General features: G+C 43.1%; 2 protein-coding genes across 13 annotated transcripts in view; one reads left to right on the forward strand and one right to left on the reverse strand.

Annotated features, from left to right (window-relative positions):
* The window catches only part of EFR3B (EFR3 homolog B), a 1,026,989-nt gene that overhangs the window by 314,885 nt on the left and 699,783 nt on the right, over positions 1 to 12,321 (forward strand). The window lies entirely within an intron of this gene.
* LOC146821991 (uncharacterized) overlaps positions 1 to 12,321 on the reverse strand; it is a 358,608-nt gene that overhangs the window by 276,990 nt on the left and 69,297 nt on the right. For 3 of the 8 annotated variants that reach the window (XR_014963213.1, XR_014963214.1, XM_085613095.1), the window contains one exon: positions 7,415 to 7,643. The exons of the other annotated variants lie outside the window; for them this stretch is intronic. Coding sequence is in view for 1 of the 3 variants with exons in the window: in XM_085613095.1 (XP_085469221.1) it covers positions 7,415 to 7,499 (85 nt within the window). In the remaining 2 variants the exon portion in view is untranslated. The remainder of the gene's footprint in view (positions 1 to 7,414; positions 7,644 to 12,321) is intronic. 8 annotated transcript variants of the gene reach the window in all.

Below are 12,321 nucleotides of genomic sequence, written 5' to 3' on the forward strand. Positions count from 1 at the left end.
CGCTCCGCAAGCTATAGCGGTACTCCTCTTGCAAGCTTTGCTGGACTTTACATCAATCGACTTTTTTACCCTCGTAGGTCTGGCCTTCGCCTTGTTGCTAGTTTGGTGTCATTCAAGTGCAGCCTACTAAGGCTCCACGTGTTGCCGCAGGGACCTTTATGTAGATTTAGTGTCAATTTTGTTTACCCGGTTGAGTGCTCATGAGCTTTTGGTTTGCATATTTGGCCGGTATCGCTGACACCGGCGAGGAGCACGCCCTCTCGTTCTGGAGCACCGTGTATTGGTCTGCGAAACTTCTGGAGGAGCACGAAAATGCAACACGGAGCCCCCCCCCGAGCTGAGTAATTGCCACAGTGCAGTCAGCTTCAGCATGGGGAGAGCGGAGGCGGTATCGTACCGCCTGAGAAGGTGATCAGTAGTGGTATGTACCGGAACACCGCATCTCTGGACATCTACGAGGGTGCGTGAGTCATTGCCACGATGTGGGACACCACTGGGTGTTTTGGAACGGATTCGTCACTGTACGGATTACCTCTATGAACTACACGACCCATGATGCAGTTTGTCTGGCGATGCAGCGCAATGAGGCACACACCTTGTTCAGGAGGAGGGGCTGAGAGACTACTTATTGGGACACCAGGTGAATGTACCTACCTGTGAAACTGGCACTGATGAAGGCCGACCCGGCCAGAAACGCGTCTGCCCTAGCGTTACACGAACCTGTGAGTCCTACTGCACTTTCAATTCCAATAAATCCACTCGAAAACCGGAGCTGTGTCCTGCTTACTTTCATATGTTAAGTGAGCTTTTGTTTTGCATATATATGTGTATATATATATATTCACTGAAAAAACCATAGGTTTCACACATGTTATAGTTAGCTGGACATTTTACTGATAAACCAATGAAATTCCCCCGTTATAGTTAGTGCAGGCAACTATAACTCACGTGACCGCAATCCTCTGCTGATGACATATGTGTCTTTATGAAAAAAAAATATTTGTAATATATGTATAGCTAAAATTTAATGGAAGAAGACATGGGCAAATAAGTGTCTTAATACAGTATTAGCATCAGCAGAGGATTGCGGTCACGTGAGTTATAGTTGCCTGCACTAACTATAACGGGGGAATTTCATTGGTTTTTTATCAGTAAAATGTCCAGCTAACTATAACATGTGTGAAACCTATGGTTTTTTCAGTGAATATATATATATATATATGGTTTTTTCAGTGAATATATATATATATATATATATATATATATATATATATATATATATATATATATATATATATATATTCACTGAAAAAACCATAGGTTTCACACATGTTATAGTTAGCGGAAATTTTACTGATAAAAAACCAATGAAATTCCCCCGTTATAGTTAGTGCAGGCAACTATAACTCACGCGACCGCAATCTTCTGCTGATGCTAATACTGTATTTAGACACTTATTTGCCCATGTCTTCTTCCATACATTTTTAGCTATACATATATTACAAATATTTTTTTTCATAAAGACACATATGTCATCAGCAGAAGATTGCGGTCGCGTGAGTTATAGTTGCCTGCACTAACTATAACGGGGGAATTTCATTGGTTTTTTATCAGTAAAATTTCCGCTAACTATAACATGTGTGAAACCTATGGTTTTTTCAGTGAATTTGCAAGGTTTTTTAAATGCTAATTCCTAACTATAACGTGTGTGAAACCTATGGTTTTTTCAGTGAATTTGTACGGTTTTTTAAATGCTAAGTTACTTTACGCCATTCGTGGCGTGCGCGCCCACTTAACGCAGTTCGTTCCGTGCGCGCACGGTGCGCTTCGCGCACCGTGCGCGCACAGTGAGCACGCGGTGCGCTTCGCGCACCGCGCGCCCACTTTACGCAGTTAGTGCCGTGCACGCACGGTGGGCACGCGGTGCGATGACAAAGCAAGAAAGCACGTCAACAAATCTGTTTCTGCTTTCCTCCGTGACTATGGTATGGGTGCCATTTACCACAACAACTTGCGTTATGACATGCAAGACATTTATAGAGGAGATGGTGTGCACTTCAATGATGAAGGGAACAGAGTCTTCCTCTTGAACCTTAGACTCTGCATCGGTACTTACTTGTAGGTACCACTAAAAAATCATTTCATAAACACAACGGCTCTTTTTAGAGCCCCCTAATATCTAAACACTTAAATCTGATTTTCATTTTTTTTTTTTTTTTTTTTTTTCTACCGTACGCTTACCGTACGCGTACCCCGTGATTTTTTTTAAAATCAATAAATGTTTTCTTTGTACTTTACAGTCCTTCTTTGACCCCCTCACAAATGTAAGGGGGTCTGTAACTCTCCTCATTGCCCCCTTTTCTTGTTTTCACTCTTTTTTTTCTGAGTGAAATACACAAAATGGCGGCCGCCGCTTCCTGGTTTCGGCCGATTCGAATGTTTACTAAGATCTAAGAGCCAATCAGAATCGCGCTCGCGCACGCCACCGTACGCTTACGGTAAGCGTACGGTAAGCGTACCGTAAGCGGGCTCAGATATATATATTGATTTAAAGGCTATTTTCTCAGAATCTACTGAACAGATTTACACCAAGCCTACAAAAGGCACTTCCTTGACCTAGGGACTACCTCTCTGCCAAATTTCGAGTAATTCTGTTCAGCCGTTCGGGCTGTAGCTCGTTCTAAAGGTCCTATGGAAAAATGCATGGGGAAAACGCGTTTTGGGACCCCCCTTTTATCTCAGCCCCCGCTTGACGGATCCCCCCGAGACTTTCAGGGTAGGAGCGGAGCGTAGCGCCCCACCTATTTTGAGAAATTCGCGACGATTCATCGACCGGCGCCAAAGTTATTCAAAATAGAATGTTGAGGTTTTCCTATGGAAAAGGGGTCCTAACTATAACTACCTACTGGCGACCGCCAGTAGGTAATATATATATATATATATATATATATATATATATATATATATATATATATATATTTATATATATATCTACTGGCGGTTGCCAGTAGATAGTTATAGTTAGGACCCTGTTTCCATTGGAAATCCGCAACATTCTATTTGGAATAACTTTGGCGCCGGTCGACGAATCCTCGCGAAATTTTCAAAACTAATGGGGCGCTACGCTCCGCTCCTACCCTGAAAGTCTCGGGGGGGATTCGTCAAGCGTGGGCTGAGAAAAAAGGGGGGTCCCAAACCCTAGTTAGCTGGACATTTCACTCGTAAAAAACCATTGAAATTCCCCCGTTGTAGTTAGTTCAGCTAAATCTAACTTGCGCGACCGCAATCCACTGCTGATGACGTCACATATTACATCACTCATGACATGGTCAGTGACATCACTGATGACATCACTTATGACATCATCCAGTGAATGTGTCTTTCTGAAAAATAAATATTTTTTATATATGTATATCTAAAGGTTAATGGAAGAATAAATGGGTAAATAAGTGTCTAAATGGATGGTTGTTTTTGTAAAATTAATTGTATAACTGACTTATTAACAGTATCTTAGTGAATACACTGATGTAATATGTGACATCATCAGCAGTGGATTGCGGTCGCGCGAGCTATATTTAGCTGAACTAACTATAACGGGGGAATTTCAATGGTTTTTTACGAGTAAAGTGTCCAGCTAACTATAACATGTGTGAAACCTATGTTTTTTTCAGTGAAATTGCAAGGTTTTTTAAATGCTAATTTCTAACTATAACGTGTGTGAAACCTATGGTTTGTTTTTTTTGAATTTGTAAGGTTTTTTTAAATGCTAATTTATGTATGTATTATATTTGTTATATATTTATTTTACAATAAACTACCTATGTATATAGTTATAGATTGACTGTATCCTATAATATGGAATGGCTCGTTTAAAATGTTTTTTTTTTTTTTTTTAAGGGTTTTTCACCGTGCGCGATTTTTTTTCATCCTTCGGGGTCCTTCAGGGACCCCCTGACAAAGGCTAGGGGGTCAGGAACTCTCTACCCTGCCCCCTTTTCACATTCTCCACCTTTGTTTTTCACTGCCACACACAAAATGGCGTCCGACACTTCCTTCGACCGATTCGAATGTTGACTGACATCTAACCACCAATCAGAATTACGCTCGCGCACGGTGCGCGGCTATAGATATTTATGTACTTTAACTGCAATTTTCTCTGGAACTACTGAACAGATTGACACCATATATGCAAAAGGCACATCCCTGACCAGAGGACTACCTCTTTGCCAAATTTCAAGTAATTCTGTTCAGCCGTTCGGGCTGTACCTTTGACTAAAGGTCCTATGGGAAAATGCATGGCGAAAACGCGTTTTGGGACCCCCCTTTTTTCTCAGCCCCCGCTTGACGAATCACCCCGAGACTTTCAGGGTAGGAGCGGAGCGCCCCATTAGTTTTGAAAATTTCACGAAGATTAGTCAACCGGCGCCAAAGTTATTCAAAATAGAAGTTTTAGATTTCCTATGGGAATTCGGTCCTAACTATAACTATCTACTGGCGACCGCCAGTAAATAATAACTAAATATACCAATATATTCGTAAATGGGTGGATGTGTGTGCGCGCGCGTGTGTGTATATACACACACACACACAAAGTCAGATTTAAACCTTTTAGGCATTCTATCCATATATGCATTGTCAATGGGCCCACCAGTTGTACCTGTGGCCCAATGCCAGTGAAAAGGCTGATATTTCGGGGCGCACATTGACTACAAAGCTTAACTGCGGGATGTCTCTCAGAGATAATAAGACGGAGACGCTGCAATGTGTGGCGTGGTAGGGGGCTCCGAGGCGATGTCCTGTTCTTTGGCAGGTACTGGTACAAATAGGCACAACACACAATCATGAGTGAGCAGCGGCGTGCATTAGGCCCAGACAACATGCGTCCACAATCCAGTTCCCAAATAAAGAGGCACTTGCAAGGGGGCTTTCAGTCTGTCAGTTGAGCTACATTTTATGCATGACTTATTTTGGACCTTATCTAACGTAACCATTAATGCCATTTCTGAACATGAGTTGTGAGTAGCTCTTTTAAACAAGCATTAAAAATGCAATAGGTCTCGCCTTTCATTAAGTTAAAGCCATTTGCTTTGACATACAATACCAGTAGCAAAGCAAATGGCTTTTACTTAATCAAAGGCGAGACCTATTGCATTTTCAATGCTTGTTTGTAATTTGGTGCTGTTATGTGTCTTTAGGTCGAGCCTGGGCAGCGCATACACTGCTCTGTGAGCCATGCTGTATTGAAGTATGTATTTGAAGCCCCGCCCACTCTCCGCCCACATTTGTCATTGGCTTGTGTAATTGTCTTTCGTAAATGCTGGCTTCTGATTGGTTAATAGGGTTGTTAATCCCTCCTTAGTACCTCCCTGTCTTCTTTTGTTACCTCTCATGAGTAGTGGACCTCTTACTGTGTCTTAACTCGGGCGCTTTTATTAGCATTTTTGAGAACTATTTACTTAATGTATACAGGACTCGCAGGGCCAGTAATGGCGGCCCCTTCTAAGAGGCACTATATAAATAGGACAGTACACACAGCTTCAGGAGCAGCCTAAGCACAAGGGACTTCCAGGCACCTTATAGCGGCTACTTTTCCAGACATTGTGTTTTTCTCGCCATGCACACGCTGTGTGGCCTATAATTGTATCCTTGGCTGATCGGCAAGGCTACAGCTGTATAAGTAAATCTTTTTGTCCCGCATCGATTCTAATGAGTGAACATACCGGGCCGGCCGTGATACGCGCCTGCCTCACCTCCATCGTTACCCCGGCTCGCTCAGCATGGCTGCACCGGGGCTTTCCTTCAGTTATAAGTTTGACCCCCGACCCCCCCGCCTCTGTAGTGAAGTCACATCTTCTAGTTCCCCAAATCCCCGCGTGACAAACTCATCACGACCAGGGGTTTTCTGTGCATTCTGGAAAGCGCAGTTTGTTTGAAAAATGTTTTTGGATACATGTAAAACAGTTTTAAACATTTAAAATATGGATTTCTATAATTCTGTAGGGCTGTTGAAAATGCTACTTTAAAAAGTGGCAAAAAGTTTTTAGTTTTTTTTTTTTAGAAGTAAGCGTAATTGTAAAGGCAGCGAGTGGGTATTCTATATAACGCCTGCAAATAAAAGAAGCATTTTTTTTAGGTCTCACCTGATCCAGCGCTTGCGCTGGTCTGGCGAGACTTTAAGGGCTTCAAAAAATGCTACCGCCGGCTACAGCTTGCAGTGCATGTGCACGGGCGCGCGCTTGAGCAGAGGCGCCATATGGCATTCCTCATGCTCATTAAGCGCATCGCTCGCCGCGCGCTTGATCGCGATCACTTTCACGTCGCGCGACGGCCACGCGCGCACCACTCCCTTTATACTCTCTCTTGTTTGTCTTTTATTACAAATGACCAGAGCCATCAAAATGCGATCGCAGTAAGGACATTAGAAATTTGCTTTTAAACATGCAGTACAGGCTCCCTTGCAGTAAAATTACTTAAGATTGGGGACTTTGAAAACTTTGAGACACGTGACGCTATAACGAGAATTTCAAAACGTGATGAAAAAGGTGTGGAGATCATTAAATAAAGCACGACCAGAGAAGCGTACCTAGAACTCCTCTACAAGAAATGTGACCGATGTAATTATAGGCGTGGCTAAAAACATGTAAACTAAAATTCTGTGTTTCACGCAGCATATTGCCTGAACTGAACCCGTCAAGCTCCGAGCAACTTAAACCCCTGCCTGTAATCACTCTTGGTGTCTCGCTGCTAGATAAATGGCTTGGGTAAGGCGCGTCCTCTGACTGCACCAATACCTACACAGGCAGTAATTTACCTGGCCACAACATATATTCAGACATGCCAACCCTCCCGATTCAGGCGGGACACTACCGATTTCAAGGCTAGTCTCCCGATTCCTGCAAGCAACAACCCGATTCTTCGGGGTTTCAGCTGACAGGGCTTGATATTGTGTAACGTGCGAATTTTTCCAGTGATGGCCAGAGTGGAGATGCAAGGACTATAGAAGGGGTGAAAACCCAACACAGTTTCGTTAGCAAGTAAAGGGTCTTTTAAAGACCTGTGAAGTACTTGTGGGACGGGGGGGGCGGCTGTGTGTGTGCCCTGGAAGCTGTTTCAGCACGGGCTGCCACACGGGGGGGGGGGGCAGTATGCACTGCCAGCAAATTGCCACGCCAGTGCACAACACTTGCATCACCCTCTCTCTGCCTGCCATTGCGCTCCATGCTTCTGAAAGGTAAGAAAAAACACGTGCATTTGCGTTTCAAATATCCGATCCTGCAGCAGCATGCTTCCAAACCCCATACATGACAGTAACCCCATTCAAGGCCCCATTCTCCCGATTTTTTTTTATTTTAATCTCCCACTTTGTTCTTCTGAAATGTTGGCATGTATGTATATTCCACACACCCTTACTTACCGGGCCGGTAATGTGCAGCCCCTAGATGCATCTCCATGCACGCCGGCGCGTTGGGCGGGATGTTCCATTGCTTATCCTTCAGCATAACTCCACACTGCCGGGTTATGACTGTGCCTGAAAACTTAACAGGAGTAGCACACTCAATGGAAAGCAACAGAATCCCGCCGGCTGCCTGGTCCACGTGCGTGCACAGCGTGACCTCGCGCACGTTCCTCGCAAGGGTGAAACACTAGGATGCAAACGGAGAAAGACACATTGCAACTGGCGACCATAATAGAATGTTGCCACTGTCACCAAAAACAAAGGGTTAGATTCGTTTTTTCTTGTAAAAAACAGGTGTAGTTACGGAATCACTGTTAATCTTTTCATTATAGGTAAAACCTTCTATTTTTCTATAAAGAAACCCCACTCATAGTACATATATATTCATGAGCACGATAATATACACATTACAATACTTTCTGGAGTGCATTCCAATTGCTCTCGTGTTTCCAAAGAAATTAAGTATAATTTCCGTATTGCTATGCTCACCTAAGGTTTTCGAAATCCTTGCTTTTAAGAGGACGATTATTTTAAATGTGCATCTCGAAACAGTTTACGAGAACGGTAGATAAGGATTTTTTATTACCTTATTTATAACTAAGTAGACATTATGTACAACTGAACGACCCTAAAGAAAAGCATTAAAAATGCAACAGGTCTCACCTTTAATTAAGTTAAAGCCATTTGCTTTGCAATACAATACCATTAGCAAAGCAAATGGCTTTAACTTAATCAAAGGCGAGACCTATTGCATTTTCAATGCTTGTTTAGCATGAGAGTGCGATTTAAAGCCCTGGCCCGGGTTAGATTCTTGCGCACTGCAGGAGTGCCCTGCCCACGCCCTCTCCTGTCCAGGACGTGCCATGGGTTCACGGGTGACCTCCGCGGAAAACTGCCCTCTTTGCTGGTGCTCCGCTCATTCATAATTGTAACCAGTATTAATTGCAGGGTCGAGCCGAGCTCGATCCTTCCTGTGCCCGCTCTTGTGTTAAAAATATGATTTTCTGTCCAAAAGGCCCATTTCTCACCTATAGTTTATTACATGCCAAGTGCCCCTGTGTCATGACACTTTCAGGCTATTCTTTTTTAAAATATTTTTATGGGGGGGGGGCACATTTCCCAATTTTAAACGAGGCCTGCGGGCTCGACAAATCCACTCGACCGCTCGCATTTGCGAGGTAAATTTAATGAGTTCGAGCTATTTTTAGGTCCTACTCGCCCTTTCTGGCGAGTAGGAAAACATACTAACTTTTGTCCTCTGTCTTTGAAAACGGAGAAAATGTGACAAGATAACAAGATTTAAAGACCTTTTTATTGCTCACAAAGCAAATGAGCAATAAAGATGCCTTTAAATCTTGTTATCTTGTCACATTTGCTCTGCTTTCAGAGACGGAGATCAAGTAGGTTACTGTTAGGTCGTGGAGATTGTTTAAGGTACTAGACCTGCAGGATTAGTACTATTTTTCAGATTTTTCGAGCCCTTGCCTGCGTATCACAAAACATGCCAAGAGATTCAGTCACAGGCCAAAGGGGACACGGAAAGCATAGGCACCACTATGTGTCTATGTATTTAAGCATCGAATATGATTAAAAATGCAGCTTCTCATGGGCAGAGGCACTTAAAGCAACAGTACGTATAACAAATACTTCCAAAAAGTTGTTTTTACCGTTTCTCAAAGAACGACTAAATATTGACTCCTATCTTGTTCTGTGGTGATCCCCCCCCCCCCCCCCCCATGCTACTCTTTCAATCTGGCTCCGTGTCTGCCCTGGCTTCTTGTAGGTGTAATGTTACGTATTCAGACGTGTTCTATTATATTTGCATGTAGTGTCAGAAGCAGCAAAAAAAGCAGTCTAGCTGCGCACTATGCTAAGCAAAGATTTTCAGTTTACACGTTAAGTGAAAGCACAGCATGGGATGCTTTTACAGATTAAAAAAAACATTTGTTTGTGAACAAATGTTTCATTTTTTTGGGGAGGGGGTGGGGGTTAAAATTGCCCCATGCCATGCTTTCACTTTAATTGTGGCCACGCCCCTTTCTTTAGGCGGGGCTCGCTTTAACCTGAATACTGCGAGCAGCATCTAAAGAAAGGGGCGCGGCCACTATGAAAGTGGTCTACATTTGCAAGAGTTTGTGCAATTGGCATTAAAAATGACATTGCCTTTTATATATGTGTTAGTTTTGAAAACACATAAATAAAAGGTATTGCCATTTACAATGCCAATAGCTTAAACTCTCTCAAATGCAAGACCTATTGCATTGCAAATGCTTGTTTTTTCTAGAGGGTTGGTGTGTCTCAAACTTTTTGCAAGGCTCTGGGCCATTCTTGTTGACAGTAGTGTTTGTGTTGCATGATTGGCCCACTTTGTCTTTGAGGTAAAGAATGATAACGGAGCACAGGGTCTATGCAGTTGTTACATTTCAAGGCTGCGGTTTGCTGACTGTAGGGTTAAGTGGCCAAGGGAAATCTCTTTGGGAATGTGTTTGTGAGTGTTCAGATTCACTGCTGCCAACATTCCTACTCTGGTACATACTGTACACAGAACTGCAGTTTAAAGCCCTAAGGTAGTCTTTAGACTCTGGAAGTCTTTGAAATTCCTGGTAGAACTTTGGAATGTTGGGAGCTCCATTGAAAACAATGCTTGTTGTACAGGATGGTCAGTACTTCTACTAGGGTTAGGGCCATCCCGGCATTGCTGCCCTTGAAGCATCTCCTGGGGTCTGCGCCTTGGAGACCCCGACTGTGTGCTTATGAGCTTGCACTGCCAACTCTACACTTGCCCTACATTCAGGTAATGAGAACTATGGCAGATGCCCCAACTGTGTACAGTAAGTGTGGCTCATGGAAAGTAGCAAAACCCCTTCTTTTGCCTTTGTAGGAGCGTCTGAGGCACACTTCTGAAATACAGAGGAAGTTTAACCCCCCTCGGGAGCGGGTCCTGTAGGCTTGGACTGGTCATTGTGAAATCAGAAAGAACAATTGATGGACGGAATGCTGAACAGTACAGAGATCTGGGACTAAATTCATCGTTTTTTTGCACACCATGCCATTCCAGTTTAGACCCAGCCATATGCAAATCAGTCTTGACCCTGCTACCTATGGGAACAGTCTAGCCCGAACTGCCAGGGCAGGTCCTCCCTGGACCAGAAAGAAGCATCCTGGGACTGGTTTTGGGGTTTCAATTCTCATCAGCCTGGCTAGCTGGACTCCAGTGGCATGGTGAGCACCGAACCCACGTCTGGGCATACCCGTCACACTTAGAGCGAAAAATGTAAACAGATCTTTCACTGAGGGTGAATGTTTGGCAATGTTCAGCATTCCGCCCATCATCGTTTTGTGTTGCTATTGTTCAATCAGAATAATTGGAACCATCACCCAACTTGCGATAATCAAGTTGTTATGTTTTAAAGTGTCTTTTAGTTCCCAGTTGTAGTCGACTAGTCCAATGAGTGATCCCTCACTGCTCCTGGCAGGAGATACTTGTTCCAATCATTCCCAAAATGCAGGCCCCCTACAGATTCCACACCTGTTCCAGGATCCCTTAGCACCCAAAGCAGACTGACCTGAAGACTGGGGTCTCCTACTACTCCTCAGTGGCTAGAGACACTGTCCAACTGCCCCTTGACAGCCAGTAACGTCCTTTCTAGTTTGCCTGAGATCCGAGGTTCACTTTTGTATAAATTGTTGTCGAATTTGACATCCCGCTGGGCTACCCCCATTTAAATCGAAACTGCACAATAAACTAGGGGGAAGTGTGTTGGATCCTTCACCTGGAGATACTTTTATCAATTCAGCCATTTACTGTAGTGAAACTAATACATCCGTGTAATCGTCAAGTCAGGATGAAGACCCATCCGAGGACATGGTCTTGAATTCAGAGATATCATGATTTGTGCTGCTGTAAAACTCCAAGTGCTCACTGTTCAGAGATTGTTATATTGTGCAATGTTAAACGTTGACATTTATGTTTATATCCTAATCATAGCGATCATCTTGCAGAGAAAGATCGCATTTTATAACGGGCAAGGCTAACAATCTAAACTCCGGCGTCTCTTTGAGTTTACACCAGGCTGAGTTGACCGTTGTGGTTACAGGAGAGAGCCTATGTATAATACGAGAACATGTGAAGCAAATATAAGAAGAAAAGAAAATTATGTCACATGTGGCACTATGCAAACTATATAAGGGATAAATTAGCCCCTGCTGTATATTATACGGATATTGCTAGCCACAGAGGAGAACCATTACCATATAGAGGAATGTGGCTGAAGGCGGAGTTCCTTTATAAGGTTATGGAACATAGAGGTGACTTGCAATAGCCTAATCATGTATACCAGGGGGCCCTTTAGCCCTTATAATACATAGTCACACCATCGCCTTTCCCACAAACCACTTAAAACTTTGGTGTGTAGCTCTTTCATTAAAAAAGAATAAACACGTTTTCCAACATGAAGAAGAAAACAAAACCTCTAATGCAAAATTAAACACATCAAAAACCTGTTAGTTATTTGTTGCAAACAGATATTATAAACCGTTCAATAGAAATCAGTATTTTTTTGTGGGAAAAAAAAAAAGCTGCACTGGCTCGGAATGTGTAAAAAAACATGCAGAAAGATTCTAGCTTTTCTTCATCTAAGTGTAAAAAATAAACATGGTCTCTCCTCTTGTCATTGTAAGCTAAAAGTAGAGCAGAAGAAAGAAAAGGTGTCATTCTCAATGCTTTAAACCGTTTCTCCATGACCTAACCTTGGCTGCTGGCCGCAGGCATTGGGATGTCAGAACTTGACTATAACGACTTGTAGTAGTCGAGTTCTGACGTCTTTTCTTTATAATCAGCGACTGGGTACGTCACAAGTCTCCAA

This window comes from Triturus cristatus, chromosome 6 (assembly GCF_964204655.1).
Source record: "Triturus cristatus chromosome 6, aTriCri1.1, whole genome shotgun sequence".
NCBI lineage: Eukaryota > Metazoa > Chordata > Amphibia > Caudata > Salamandridae > Triturus > Triturus cristatus.